General features: G+C 36.0%; 1 protein-coding gene across 2 annotated transcripts; it reads left to right on the top strand.

Moving 5' to 3' along the window:
• The first annotated feature begins 2,045 nt into the window (after positions 1-2,045).
• LOC114473460 (cryptic protein-like) lies at positions 2,046-14,509 on the top strand. Of its 2 annotated transcripts, none has more exons than XM_028463098.1 (6): positions 2,046-3,648; positions 3,726-3,778; positions 5,065-5,295; positions 8,602-8,716; positions 10,414-10,523; positions 12,889-14,509. In XM_028463098.1, the coding sequence occupies exons 1-6, from the start codon at positions 3,626-3,628 to the stop codon at positions 12,993-12,995; spliced, it is 639 nt and encodes a 212-aa protein (XP_028318899.1). In that variant the 5' UTR covers positions 2,046-3,625; the 3' UTR covers positions 12,996-14,509. The 2 variants fall into 2 exon arrangements, with proteins under 2 accessions (XP_028318899.1, XP_028318900.1); XM_028463099.1 differs by lacking the exon at positions 12,889-14,509 and adding an exon at positions 11,077-11,208.
• The last annotated feature ends 1,297 nt before the right edge of the window (positions 14,510-15,806 follow it).

Raw genomic sequence — 15,806 nt, 5'->3', positions numbered from 1 at the left:
ATCCAAATAATCCCACATAATTGATTAAAAAAACGTGCAAACACCATTCACATAGGACAGGAATGGGAAATTGTATCACAACAGGGGCCAAAATAATGTGATTGTTTCTGATCCAAGGGCCACATTATCAACATTCATGTCAGCATATAGAATAATGATTCATTCCTCCTAGGGCTGGGTGATTTTGATTTGATTTTTTTTTTTTTTTTTTTTTATCCTCAAGAGTTAAAATGCATAAAACAATCCCAAAATAAAAAGTAAATGAGGCTCTGCCATTCAACAATTTCAAGGATTAGGATTTAAGGTGACCAACTCGAAAAAATCAAAATAAATAACTAAAGTAAATAACCAGCACCCCTCCCCACCCCCCATTAGACTCCTCCACCACAGAGATGCAGTGAGTCCAACCGGGCTCTACATCTTCCCTCCACCAGCTTTGCTGTCACTTTTCAACATGTCTTTAACTTCCTTCCATGAGAGCACCTTCATATTTAAGAATTTCTCTGCCCCTTTTACAATTATCTTAATTTCTTTCATTTCTGTTTGGCCTGGTCATTGCAATTGATCACATATGCAGTAAATAGGACTAACTTATTCAAAGTAATGTTCCACTGATATCCTCATTTCTCTGATTGATCGCCATTGTTAGTTTTTTCCCCACTCCTCTCTCTGCTCCTGCACTGTTTGTTTTGCTTCTGTTACAATGTTTCCCTTTACCTTTCTCTCTTCTTTTTCCTTCTGTACTCTTTTCATTGCTTCAGCATCGCTGATGTCATTAAACCTTTTCACTTTCTCCCCTTCCTCTGCTTTCTTCCTTATTTCACACTTTCTGTCCTTAACTCGATGCTCCCCTCCACAGTTGCTACATTTGGGCTGCAACACCTTCAATGCATTCCCCCAGCTTGTGTTCCTCACTGTAATTTGGAAATCACTGGCTAAAAATGTGGTGGGGAAAATTTGCAAAATAAAAATAATTTTGAGCTACAAATTTGATAAATCGATTCCATATTTTTTTTGCCCTGCCCTAATTCCTTCCTGTATTAATATACGTATACATTTTTGTTTTTGATTTGCGTGCTTTTGGGGTCACTTTCTGTATTTTTGTTGATTTTGTATTTTCCTGTTATTTTGTGTATTTTTTTGACAGTTTGCGTGTAGTTATTCTGTAATGTGTTGTTGTTTTTTGTGTTTTCGTAATCTCTTTTTTTTTTTTTTTTTTTTTTAAGTAGTTGTTTTTTTTCTGTGTTGTCATTTTGTGTTTTATGAGTCATTTTGTGTATTTTTGTGTGTGTTTCTGTGCATTTTGCTGTCCAAATTAGTTTTGCGTGTTTTGGGAGTTATTTTGTGTCTTATGTTGGGCTATATATTCCTTCCAACTTCTTGAAAAACATTTTTGGAGGATCTGTTTTGGTGGCCGCATGTGGCCCCCGGACCGCCAGTTGCCTTTTGTCTGACACAGGTCATGGTGTCGATTCCACAAATTCCAAGAGAGAAGAAGAACATCCAAACCCCCGGATGGACCCTTCATTTTTAATGCTGCAGAATGTATAATACGCATATGAAAACCAGCTCCCACTATTCATGTTGATGTTTTACAAACACATCCAAGCAGTACATTACAAATAAATGCAAGTATGATGAAACACCCTGATGGGAAAAAAAAAAATAAAATCAGAAAGTCTTGTAGTTGTGGTGTCCAGTGAAATTCTTATCTTAAAAATGGTGCTCCCTGTAGGAGAGGGAGCATTAACATAGGAAGGTGGGTGTGGATGGGTGAAATAGCTGGTTAATATGCATTTGTATAAAGAGCAAGTGAAAGGAAGCGGGTAGGGGGAGGAGGTAAGACTCAACAAGGAGGTAAAATACTGACGTGTGTTTACATTTGATATCAGAAAAGATCATAAATTGGTTTATGGACAAAAACACTGCAAGAGAAACGTATTTAGTGAGTAATTTTGGTTAAGTATGGATTGTTTTTTATTTACAATAAAGACCAAAGACATCTCTTTTTTTTTTTTTTTTCCTTTTTTTACCTGTTATTAAACTAAAAACTAAAATTTTTTATTGTGACCACGACATACTAGAAGACCAGGGTGCTGAGTGGCCCTCGTCGATACCGTGTTGCTTTTATCCATGTTATACAACCATTAAAAGTGTCAATGTCAACTGTGTCAACTGGGAACAGTATTAATAATCTTATTAATTAGTATTTTGTGAGCACAACTAGTGTTTTGTTGCCGCAAAGTAACATTTTGTGGACACAAACTAGTATTTCAGGGCCACAATGCTCCGTATAGTAACACTACTGGATTTCTGTTCCAGTGTTAATCATTTATACATTTTGTCTGTTGGGATTTTTCACGACACCCTTGAAGTCACCACAAATGCAATAATAAATATTACGTAGAGGTTATGATGTTGTCTCTAGATTAAATGTATAAGTTATCAAGCCATTCTATTTGCTTTCAACCTGACAACAATCTGATTCAGAGTCAAACAAAGAAGTCCTCGGTTAAATAATTTCTCAGCTCTTTTCCTGGACATTACAATGTAAAAATTAGGATAAAGACTAAAACCAGGCACTTCAGAGACTTTCAGAAAGATCTATAAATTCTGTGAAAACCACACTTTGTATCTTAAACTTAGTATTTAGAGATATTGGCTGATTCAGGCGTTTTGTTTTCTGGTACTTTCTTCTTTTTCCTTCACTTCTATGTTTTTGACTCTATAACTGTCAAAATACTCCAAAATTTGCACTTTAAAATATCGGATGATGGAGAACATTTTATTGGTATGAACTAATAATTGCTTAAATAATCTTAAACACAGTCTGATATATAAACTGAAAGGTAAACAATGTTTTTTTTAATGTTAACAAAAATGTCAGAAATGTTTGTTTCTTGAATGGTTTGCCAAACCAAAAAAACATTTTAATAAGAATATTAAATACATATATTAGCTTTGATAAATTATTGGAATGCATATATGAAATGTGATATTGATGATTGCAGTATCTGTTCAAATGCAGGTTTAATGATTGGTGTGAATAAAATAAAAAGGAGTTTATGCTAAGTTAGGTAACTATTGTGCCTAGAAGTGAATGTGTGGGACTATTTACTTGGTTTTGGTGGAACGACAACCTGTTGGTGGAAAATATTTTATAAATGTAACTTGAAATGAATCAAATAAGTTACCTAAAATGGCATCCCTGGACTAACTCCTATATATAAAACAAGTTTGTCTCTTCTGATCTAAATCCATTGTGCAAACTCTCCTCATTGTGAAAAAGCTGCATTCTTCTGTCTCCTGTGATTTGCATGAGTTGCTGGGTTTTTGGGGCAGTTTCTGTTTGTTGATTGCAGCCACAGAGACAGGAAGCAGAGGCCCTGTAGGGGGCGGGGCTTAAAGAAACACCTGGGGAGTGTTGAACAGCTGCTCACAGCTGCAGGACAGGATCACTCCAGCTGCTCCACTGCTCTGCTGAGAGCAGGTTCACCTCCTCCACTGGTGCATCAGAATAAAGCAAAGATTTGGACCCTTTGGATATTTTACCATCATCTGGTTTCACAGATCAACAAGATTTTTTTTTTTTGATGATATTTTGTGAATTTTAAGGGATTTCGAAATGACTTGGATGGAGCTGCTCAGGTAATCCCAGTGATACCATGTGAAACAATCAAGTTTCTGTTTCTGCCAGTCATTGATGATCATTTGGTTTCTCACAGGATAGTCCTCTGTGCTCTGATGCATCTCCAGACCTCTGCTCTGCCAGCTTCAGGTCAGTTCATCTCACTCCATCACACCCATGTCTCACCCACAACCTTCCATTGACATTTAAATCTCTGCAGGAAATAAGCCATGAAAGGTTTCACACCCTGGGAAACAGGACATTCCTCTCTAGCTTTAGATGATACAAATGTAAAGGATTTAGTCACATGAAGCAGGGATTCTCAACTGGTGGGTCGTGGACCTGTACTGAGTGGGTCGCAGACAGCCGGTCAAAAATAAGTAAATACCTAATGTCTCTCATGTTGGGCTCGTCTTTTATTTTGAAAGAAACTTTTCTATTGACAGTCATGCTGTGAAATGCATGTTGCACAGGAAAAATATATAGACTAAGATTATATATGTGTTTTGAACAGCTATTTTTGAAAAACTAAATTTGGTTTGTTGAATTCTAAAAAAAAAAAGAAAGTTGGTCGCGATTTAATGAAAAATATGTGTCCCAGGGTGAGATCAGTGGAGAACCACTGACGTAAAGCACATTTCACTATTGATTTCTTTGCTCAATTGTTTGCCGATAATAACTTTTCACCTGCAGCAAAATGAAAAACTTTATTTACTTTTTGCTTCAGGTGTCATTTTCCTTCATTTAGTGACATTATTAAGATGACTGTAATATTTCAGTGTGAAAAATCTCAAAGGTGCGTTTCGTATTTCAATTTGTCACTAAATGTCTTATTTTATGTCTCACGTGTGTAAAGTGTCTTTGAGCACCTGTAAAAAAAAAAAACTAACAATGCTTTCTGAAAAAATTCATGAAAAATGTATTACTCTTTTATTCTTAAATCAGATCCATTGGAGGTACTTTTGTGTGCATATTTAATAAATCGCACACATTTTTCTAAAATGCATTTGATGCATGCAATTTTAGGACTTGTGCTAAGAATGAAGGACAACAACAAAAATCGGTTTTTATAATGATAATTATGTAATGATACAAAAAATAAATAGTTAAGTAGTAAAGTATATTTTGTGTTCATTTTTGAAATATTTAAGTGAATGTTCGATCTAAGTTTTAATAGTGAAGTGCTTGTGTCTGTTCTATGGCAGACAGCACCCACAGAGGGATGGTCAGGCCACTGCAGACCTAAACATGGCCAGTGGAAAAGACAGATTCATCTGCAGGACTTAGTAAAGCTCTTGGGATGTTTGTTTGTGTTCTTAGAGAAACCCTGTAGCTGCTCCTCCTGAGGTCTAGCAGGAAGATTGACAAAATAATAGGGATAGGGTTTAATGTGACATTTAATCAAAAGCTAAAACCTTTGAATCTGTTCTTTCCAGGCTGTGAAGGAAACACGTGCACCAGCAGTCCGACCTTCCCTTCTTTACCCCCTTTATCTTCCTCATCCTCCTCTTCCTCCATGTCCCTGCCATCCACATCATTGTCGAAGAAATCCCTGCAACCCTCACAGGACTTTTTGAATGAGTTTGTTCAGGTGAACTCTCCAAACAGCGGGGACCGTAAACACCGCGACGCCAGTGCCGTCCTGCCCTTCATCGGCCTCACCAACAGTGAGTTCACATTGTTGCACAGATGCTGCAAATACACGGAGATACTGTATCGTACACAGAAGTGACTTCAGCTGACCTGGACTAACACATTTATATACTTTAAAAAACACCTTTAAGTTTAATTCCACATTTATGGCACTTTATTATTATTTTAGTTCCTCAAACTGTTTGTGCCATAGTATATAGTCATCTTAAAGATTTCAATCATTGTTTTAATCAGAAATAATAAAAAAAAAGAATGGGTTAAAAGTAACCAAAAATGGTAGAAAATGTGGTGAAATAGGATTTTAAAAACCACAGAAATTGGTAAAAAGTTTCTAATTTGTGTGGCCAAGAACAAAACAGAAAAAGTGGTTAAAAGGGTTTAAAGTGTCAATACTGGCTTAAAAGTGGCAGAAAAAACTGGCAAATAATAGGCATGACCAGGGCTTTAAATGATCTGTTTAGATCAGCAGCCAGCATGGCTAGTAGATTCTTAAATTATGAGACAGAATAGATTTAAGCGTTCATGTTTCTTTAAATAGTTTTTATTTTAGTTGATTGCAGAAATACATTGAGATGGTAAAAAAATAAAAACATTTAATTGAAAAACAATGTTGTAAAGTGCAATATGGAACTTTGGGTGTGTCGGAGAAGTGAACCTTTCATAAAGTAAGTTAAACAAACTTAACTCGGATGAAAATTGGATCCCTGGAACACTGTTTGAAGTTAGAAAGAATAGAAGTAATCAGTACTAAGAATTACATGTGCTGTAGAGAAAAAAAATGTTTTACTAACATGCATGCTCTTTAAATGTAAACAAATCCCACTCCCCACAAACAGTATAATGCACATTTTAAAGGTGAACAAATCATCAAATACCAGCCACTCATGACCCGACATCCATTTAGTAATAAAACTCCTCAATTTCTTCTACTTTTCAGAAACTCTTTCATCTTCATTTTCCCCTGTGTTGACATCAGCCTTCCTTTTTTTGCAGTTCATGTTTTTCAACACCCATTTGATAAATATCTCCACATGTATGTTTGTTTTTTCCTAATTTTACAACATAATATCAGCTCCTATTGTATCTTTTGCGCTGCTCCGAAACCAAACCATAACATTTAGCGTCAGCACATATGTATGACACGTTACATTGTATGACACGTCACAACATAGTGTTCATGTGAATGTAGTATTAGTACAACCAGCAGTGTTGCCAGATATACATTACGTTTTAAAGCCTAAACATGCACAAAAACTCTCAAAATGATCGGCGGAAAAAAGCCCAATCTGGCAACAATGACTTGTCGCATCGTTTCTTCAGTCTGCCGATTCAAACAGACGCAGTGGTAATTGTTTCATTCTTCACCAGCTAGTAACGCTACATTGTGACCCGCCAAAGTACATTTTTACTTGCATATAGCGGGTGTGCGGGTGTTAATTTAAAGCTCAGGGAATGACGTATCGTGAATGTGGGTAATTTGACAAAAATAAGCATGAAATATGGCGAAAAGAGGTTAAAAGTGACAATAGTGGATCAACATATGCGACACTCGATGGGAAAAGTGGTGGAAACGGTTTGCTGAAAATGTCTTGAAAGTGGAAAAAATGTGCAGAAAAGGCAGGAATGGGAGTAATAAGGCAACAATGCATTAAAAGAAGCGAAAATAGAGAAAGAGATTAAAATAGGTTAAAATATGGCAAGTTTGGTGTAGCAGCAGAAAAAAGGTAAAAAAAAAATAAGCAAAAATGGGCTCAAATTGTTCAAAAAATATTGTTAGTTCCTTGAAGGCATCTGGCGACCCACTCTTAGTGTCTTGAGAACCCCTGCTTTAGAACACCACAAAATCAAATTCATCAGTCAAATTATTACGGGGCAATGTGGGTAAAGTGCTTTGCTCAAGGGCAAGAACAAAAACTATGCTTCACAACACATCTTCTTTGAAGAGGAATAATAATAACAGTAATATAATAATATCAATTAAAAATTAAATAATCAATAGTGGTAAAATTGGTTGTGGGGTAGGCATGATTTTCCATATACAAACTGAAAAAATATTGAAAAGATAAAAGAAGTATTAGAACATATATTTAAATCAAGAGTTATCAATAGCTATAGCAAATATTAAAAATAAATATTGCACTTTTGAAATTTAAATCACCTGTTGCTAACTGTGCACTGTTAGCATTGCATAAACATGAAAACCACTTAAAAAAACCTTGAACACATGCATATGCATTGCACTTCTGCATAAAACATTATCAATATTAACTTGTTTTGTAGATAAGTAGTTTGTTTCAAGCTAATCTGTAAATTTTTCTGTGTAATGTGCTATATTTGAGCTTAATGACCACATTACATGTATATATTTTGTTTGGTGAGGAATGTGGTGGTACAAAACTTTAGATTAGTTTGAGATCAGATGATTTTTTTCTTCAGTTTGCTAATATAAAAAAAAAAACTCTAATGTAAGTCACTTAAGTTGGTAACGACCACTGTCGCATACACTGTCATAGGAGGAACTCAAATAAGGTGAAAATATAACTTTTATCACAAACTTTTTTCTTTTTTTTCCCCGTTACTCAACAAAGCAATGTTTTCACTTGTTTTATTGCTGTTGGTGGTTGAGTTTTGCTGTTTTGCTGCTACTTTCAGAGGTTTGCTCACAATGTGTGTGTGTGCGTTTGCTGATGGAGAGCAGAGGAGCACAGGAATGTGGGGCCAGATGGAGACTCTGGTTCATCTCAAAGTGAAAGGGAGGAAAAACAAGTGACCCCATCCCTATGTGAAAGCAGTGACTCTGAGGGCTCTAAAAGGACAGCTCCCACAGCAGCTGCTACTTTTCTAATCGACAATGAGATCACTCATTTCAGACATTCAAAACACTTTGTTTTAAATATAACATGCTTTTACAGTAGATGAAAACATTGTGCTTGTAATTGGGCAATCTCTAACTGCAGCACACATCTGGACATTAAGTGATGGGTGAACAAAATCCACACCTCATTAGAATTATATTATTATACTGTATATAACTATAAAATAGTGATTTTTTTTAAATAACAAACTTTACATTACGAATACGAATAGTGTCAGGGTTATGGTTAGGAATTTAATAAATAGAAAAAAAATGAAAAAAGTCATTTTTTCAATTTTTCTAATTAGGGGTCGGGATTTTGTTTACCTCGATTTTGGCCGTTGGAATTTGTCCAATGGGGATTTTGTCTTGGATTCAAATGAATTGAGAATACAGTTGTATTTTGGTTGTATTTGACACAGGCTAAAGTGTTTAAAGCGGACTGTTTTGTATCTTTTGTTTTAAGGTGCTGAGCAGAGCCGTAGCTGCTGTAAAAATGGAGGAACCTGCATCCTGGGCAGCTTCTGTGCCTGCCCCCCATTCTTTACGGGAAGAAGCTGCGAGTACGACCAACGTGTTCGGTAAGAAAACTGGTCGTCTGAGTCCGTTTGCACCAATATTCAGTGGATTATGAGTGAAAACAAAAGCATGACGTGAATCGCTCTGTAAATTCCAACACAAACACAAGACAAAACTCTAATCATGAATTACACTTGAAGCCATTTGACAGGAGACTTTGTTCTCGTAATTTAAAAAAGAGTTTAAAAATTCACTTTCTTACAAAACAGGTTTAAGCCCAACGTTTTTAATGAAAACAAGAGCACAAACTTCCTCCAAGCTCCAAATCTACTCATTGGAAGCATTTCTATCCCCAATAATAGCCGTACAGTAGCTCCAAATGTATGGACGTGATGAAATGTGCAATCAACCCGATACGGATGAAACTCTGTGGGGTAATTGAGGAACCAACCCCACTAACTGAGTCACATTTCATAAAGATTGGTCAAGTACAAACAGCGATATGACTTTTTTAAATCCCTATCCCAATGATGAGAGAGAGGGATTTTTTACATTTATTTTTAATTGAGCCAGAATCATAATATTGGTCCAGATTCCCCTCCAAAATGTAATGGAATCTTCCATGGCATAAAGTCTATCTTTGGTTAAAATTTTGTCAAATTTGGTAACAGACAAATAGGGAAATACTAGTGAAAATATGACCTCCTTGATGGAGATAATAATAGTTTTTGTATTGTAAATCAAACGTTGATTAATAATAATAATAATAATAATAATAATTATTATAATACATCAATTTTATATAGTGCTTTTTTGGACACTCAAAGACACTTTACAGAATCAAGGCAGTATTCTTTCACTCCACACTTAAGAAAAACTATGCAATAAATTGTATTATTATGTCTAAAAGTATGGTATTAAGGTATTTTACTGTGCACAAGTAGGAGACGAGGCCTATTTCCAATTCACCTCTCTTGAAAGAGAGATTAATCTTGAAATAAGATTAACTATATAAAAAGAAAATGTACCCCTGGTTCAAGCATCTGGATCGACACTTTTGCCTTATGGTTGTTTGCATGTTCTCCTTGTGGGTTTTCTCTGCGTACACCAAAAACATGTCAATCAGTGTGTACATTTCCAGTAGGAGTGAACAGGAGTGTCAGTTGCCCTGTGATGGACTGGTGTCATTTTCAGGGCGTAATGCCTGTTTAAGCCCCTGTTTAGAGCTGGTGGTGGACACCAGTAGAGCCCCGCGGGTCAGAAGAAGAATAACCATTTAAAACACTACTAGGTTCTACTACTACTACTACGTTCTTTAATGTTTGTCACATACCACTTCATTAATGCTGCTTACCTTTGTTAAGCTCATTTTAATGCTTTTGTGATGCAGACTGATTGGCTGCTTTTTTCACCTCACAGCATGACATGTTTGTGAGGGTTTCCCCCCCCCCCACAGTCCAAAGACATCTAAATTAGGTTAGTTAGTGATGCTAAATTCGCTGTAGGCGTGAAGGCGTGGACAAAGGTGCTGACTTGTTACATTTTGACTCTGCCAGTAAATACTTCAGCTCCCACAAGTTTAGTCTAGAAAACGGATGGATCGATTACACCTTTTTAAAATCATTTGCTCAGTTTTTGGCTAGTTTACAGTGCAATGGTTTATAATCCATTTTCTATTTAGCAATAATACAAAAAATGTATCCAAAGGATTGTTCCAGAAACATAGCAGCATGTTAACCATATTAAGGTTTGTTTCCAGGAGCTGTGGCCTGATTCCTCATGGTGAATGGGTACAGAAGGGCTGCTCCTACTGTCGCTGTGGTTACGGAGCTCTGCACTGCTTCCCCCACATCTTCTTAAAAGACTGTGGTAAGACGAATTCAACAATCACCTACAGACAAGCTTTAGTACAGTATGCACTGGTCAGTTATTGCACTCGACACTGGTCCTTAGGTAATGTTTATCACCTGATGCTAATGTGTATATGATCAGAAGTGTGCAGTATTGGGAGTTCTTCCCAAAAATGTATTATTTGTTAATAGGGGTGTAATATAATAGTCAACTCACGGTACGATATGAAATCCTCACCATTCAGTATAAAAAAATGAAATAAAAATATTCCGAATTAAGGTGAAAAACAATTTGACTGCAGAAGTTGGAGACAGTGTGTAGGAGTGTTTTGCTTCACAAAAAGAGAATGAAAACAAATTTACCAATCTAACTATTTTCAAAATTATTATTTGTCATTTCTCAAACATAGCGGTTTTTTTTCAGAGCTTTTATACTTTGGACGTTCCATTAATTAGCTTTTTCTTTCAATACTGCACCAATGTGGTGTAGGCTCTAACTGTCATGTCTCTGAGTAGCACGTCTGTAGTTATCTCTACTCTCTCAGCCTTCTCTGTTGTGTCTTTTCCTGTAGCGGACCATGTACAGTGCAGAGGATCTCTGTGAAACGTGCTGCTGTTGTGTATGGATGCATGTGTCGACACAGGGGGTCTGCGCATCGATGTGACTGAAACATAAATCACAACTTTTACCCCATACTCCGTCTCAATCTCTACTGTAGTGCTCAGATGTACGTATTGTAATAAGCAGTGGCTATCCGTACGGTTGCCGTATCAATATACCGACATTCTATCTGTACGCAGCGTCCCCTCATTGGCCAGTTTAGGTCGCTAAGACTAAATCTAACCGTAACCCTAACCCTAAAAATTGTTGCGATATAGGGTGATAACCTAACCCTAAGACGCTACGTACGTGTACTTCGGTAAATGTACCAATAACACTTTCATTGTAATGCGGCCGCTCCAAGAACACGTTGGTTCGTTTCCAGACAAGGGCTCGCTGACCGCGGTGTTTGCTAGCTCGATGTTTCATCACTACGCACAACCGACGGGCTGACGGAGCTCGAGCATCCATCTCGTAAACAATGTGTGCATCTGAGCTACTACGGCAAGCAAGAGGGACAAATGTCATTGCATTTTTGAAACTTCAGAAATTGTTTTTTTTTCTTTTTGTAATCACATTACTATTTGCTAATCTTAATAAATAAAAGGTTCTTATTAGGGCCTCATTGTGGTGACTGGTTAGCATGCCTCTCAGCGCAGAGATCGTATCTTGCTAGTGGAAAAAATCCGTAGAGGATCAGGCAAGCAAATTTGAGAGCGTTTCTTTTGACAGGTCTCGGTGCATTTTCAATCAAGTCAAGAAAACATCATAAAACATTAAGAACAGCTTAATTGCAGATGGAAAGCCCTGAATATTGCAGATGTGTGTATTCACAAGTTCATTTTGCCTTTTTCTTTAGTAATTCATTCATTTATTCAGGTAACTTTTTTTCAGGAAATCTATTTTGATCTCCTTGGCATGTTTCGACTGTCAACTGCTAGTCTTCTTCAGAGGCGTCTGCTGAACGCTTTGATGTGTCAAAGGCTGGGACAGTTTTGTCGATAACTTCCACTTAATAATTCTAGTTCATTTTGTCTTCTTTTTGAATAACATGTTCTGAAGAAGACTGGCAGTCGAAACATTTCAATCCAAGTAAATTTCCTGAAAAAGTTAAACCTATATTATAGGTTTTTAGCATGTTTAGGGCTGACAACGCATTTCACGTCTAATGTGGCATTAATCATTTTAAAGTATAATGTGACCAGGTACGTCACGCCCTGTGACGTGTATTTGTGGAAAAGTTGTTATATCGAAAGGCCTTAAATAATTCCTCATGAAAGCGCAAAAACTTTTGAGCAATATTTGAGCGCTTTTTCGAAATTCTGGTGTTTCCATTACCAGTTTTCTTTATCTTCACACTATTCTTCCTTTCGCTTTTTACTGCTGACAATTACATTTACACTAATAAATTAAAAACAAGGAGCTCTGTAACTGGTGGGGTTTTTCCCGTCACTTTGGAGCAGATCAAAATGTCTCCCATGAAGGCAAACTGAACCATATCAAGGTGATAAGATTATCAGCTCGTCTCCGCCCATTTGTCCCTTACTGTTCTGGTGTGAATACAGCTGAAGTGTTACAGCTGGAAAAAGGAGAAATTAGCTCCTAAAATCCAGCAGAAATACTGAACAGACAAATATTTAATTGTACCATAAACCGTACTGACCTAAAAGTTGTTAAATCAATTGCAATCGCTCCATCACCTCTGCATCTCTCCTCTATAGTTCTGTCAGTGGTAAAAGCCCGTCCTTATTGGTGTTTTGTTTATTTTTGTGTGGTTTATCAGATGGATCGGAGGAGGTACGCTGGTACCATTCATCAGCTGTGAGATCAACTCCCCCAGGCTTCCTTCTGTGGCTGATGCTTCTTCTTCTTCTCCCAGTGTTTCTTTGAACCGTCTGTTTGATTCCTATAGAGACAAACCATGTCGGATAGAGGAGGATTTTCTAAAGTATTGTGCTGCTACATCAAGATGATTTGTCCTGCTTATGTTGAAGACGTTGTTTCTCGAGCTGTTTTCACAGCGGTTCTTGTCTTTTTGAATGTCCTTTTCACTTGAACACTGATGGCCGTGGAGTTCTTTGAAACTCTTTTCATGTCTGTGCACTCAATACGTCCTTCCAGTGTGCGTGTGCGTGTGTGTGTGCGTGTGTGTGTGTGGGACAGAGGCTGTACATAAGATTGTTTTATCATTTGTAAAAGAAAAAAAAAAAAAACAACAACAGGGTTTTTATTTTTAAATTGTGATTTCTATCTGTACAAAGTGAATAGCCATTCCAATCTTTTGGAGGGAGTGTGTTTTGAAAAAAAAAAAAAAAAGTTGGTTGTTTTGCACTCATGAGAAAATGAAATTATTTGATCTTTGGTATTTTATATGAGCCTGAATGCAAATGAAACGCAGCATGTGTGTGTTAGTGTGAGGCATCCCTTCCTTGGCCTCACACTAACTGTTATCTGAAGGTATTTTCAGCAAGAGCTGTTTTCTTATCTCATTGGTATTGATGAGGGTTGCATTGATTAGCTGCTGCTCTCTTATCTAAAACAAACACTTCAGCTGTTGTCCTGCAGTCTGTCGGCCTGTCACAGCTCTGTAATTAACACACAGTGAAAGTTGGAACAGAAATGTTCCTTTACCACTAATGAACACAAAGTACCCTCACATTGCTTCAGATGCAAACTAAGTTGGGCAAAATGTCGGGGGGGGGGGGGATACTGTACATGTTAAAATGAGAGATTTGTCTCTGCAACTGAATAGACTAATCCAGGATATCAGGAATAACCTGGCTAGATCCATTATCTAGGTATGGTGACATAGCTCCCAGTCCTCTGAGCAGGTGCAAGAGCTGTTCAGTTTTTACCTTTGTAATTATTTCCTTTCAGGAAAAAAAAAAAAATAATGAATAACATGTACTGTATTTTCAAATGATATGAGTAAAATGTTTGAAAGCACAACTTACTTATTTATAGTATTTATATTATATACTGCTTCACACAAACATGTATTATTAAAGAAATGTAGTGATTACCACCTTATGTGATGTTTTTGACACAGCTGCCCTTTTTTTTTTTATTTTTTATCACAATAACAATTTGAATTAGTTAAGGTTTTGATTTGTTTCATGTGTGAATCCAAAACACCAAAGCACATTCTTTGTATATGCAAGCCTACATAGCAATAAAACATTTTCTGATTCAATTTTCATCCAAAAAAACTGTTTAATTAAATCAATTTACATTAAAAATATTTTTTGATTGCGGTGTCAAATTAAAGCCGCTTTTACCTTTGATACGTATATATATATATATAACATGCATTGTTTATTGTTTTATTTTACATTTTTATCAAAAACATATTTTTTTCAACAAAGTTACATTCAATGCATTTGTTAATATATGAATAAAATGAACCCAGCCAACAATCGCAAATTTTAACATGAAAAAAAATTAATATTTTTGATTTTATAGTTTGAATTGTTGCTTTAGTATAAATTCATATGCTTACTTTTTGTGATACTATTACATTCATTGGACCTATACACCTTAAAGGTAATGTTTAAATTAAAAAAAAACCTGTCAAAAGCACTGCAGGAAATATTGAGTTTATCATTCCGTTAGTTTGTATTGTTTTCTGTTGTTAGGATAAATGATATGTTTGATCAGCTGATGTGCTGTAAGATAATTTACAAACAATCGGCAAAATGGCCAAGCCTTTTTAGTTTGACCACAGGAATTATAATTTGATTTATTAAAGCTGAATCTATGGATTTGATGGATAAGTGGATTGTTTTTGATTCTCAGACTGAAATAAAATAATACCAATACCAATTTTCTGAAGTTACAGTACATGTTCTTTTTTCTCATAGACTACTCTGCTTATATATGTAAACTCAGCTCAGTATTAGCATTGTTAACAGTATGTAGAGCTGATAATAACATTACAGTTTACAGAAAACAGCCAATCTGCCCTCTGGATGAACTTTCTAGTGTCTGTGAATGTATAAACAGTAGAAATTCTGAGGATTCTGTCTTAACCCTTCAACAACCTTGATTTATTGACGGATGTCATTGTGGTGTGACACGGGATTTTTTCTCTTCCAGTGCTAACGGGGTGTGGGATTGATATGTGGTGGTGATGAGAATTTTTTTTTTTCAATACTATTACTTTTATAAGCAGTGCCGGCCCGAGCCTCTTTGTGGACCTATGCGAGATTTTCTTTTGGCGCGCCCTTCTATGCCGTTTTTTATACTAAGTAATTGATATTCACATCATTGTTATTATTATTATCAGAATCATTTCTAACACTTGTGTAGTGGTCTTCACCATATCCACAAAGATGCTTTACATAAGGAGAAAACATGAGCAAAATTAGTTTTTTTAACATTTTGTTTAATTTTGATAAAAGGGTTTCACACACATATAAAAGAAGCCAATTTAAATATCTTAGTAACACGTTCAAAATACAAATTATTAATATTATTAGAGAAAGGCATTGCACAATAACAAGATACAGATTAAAGACAGATAGATAGTGGTGGGTTGGCTCATCTAGTATTATGTTTAATTTAAATACTTATGACTAAAATGATTCACTATTGGCATCACATTTTGCGAAAAGATGCAAAACTTCCAGATTTAACAGATCAATACTGATATTGCAGTAAAGAACACACATCAATTTAAACAACTGCAGTTTGCAGAGGTAT

This window comes from Gouania willdenowi, chromosome 12 (assembly GCF_900634775.1).
Source record: "Gouania willdenowi chromosome 12, fGouWil2.1, whole genome shotgun sequence".
NCBI classification, from domain to species: Eukaryota; Metazoa; Chordata; class Actinopteri; order Blenniiformes; family Gobiesocidae; genus Gouania; species Gouania willdenowi.
Note: the sequence above shows the minus strand (reverse complement) of the source record. Positions and strands in the feature narration are given on the sequence as shown.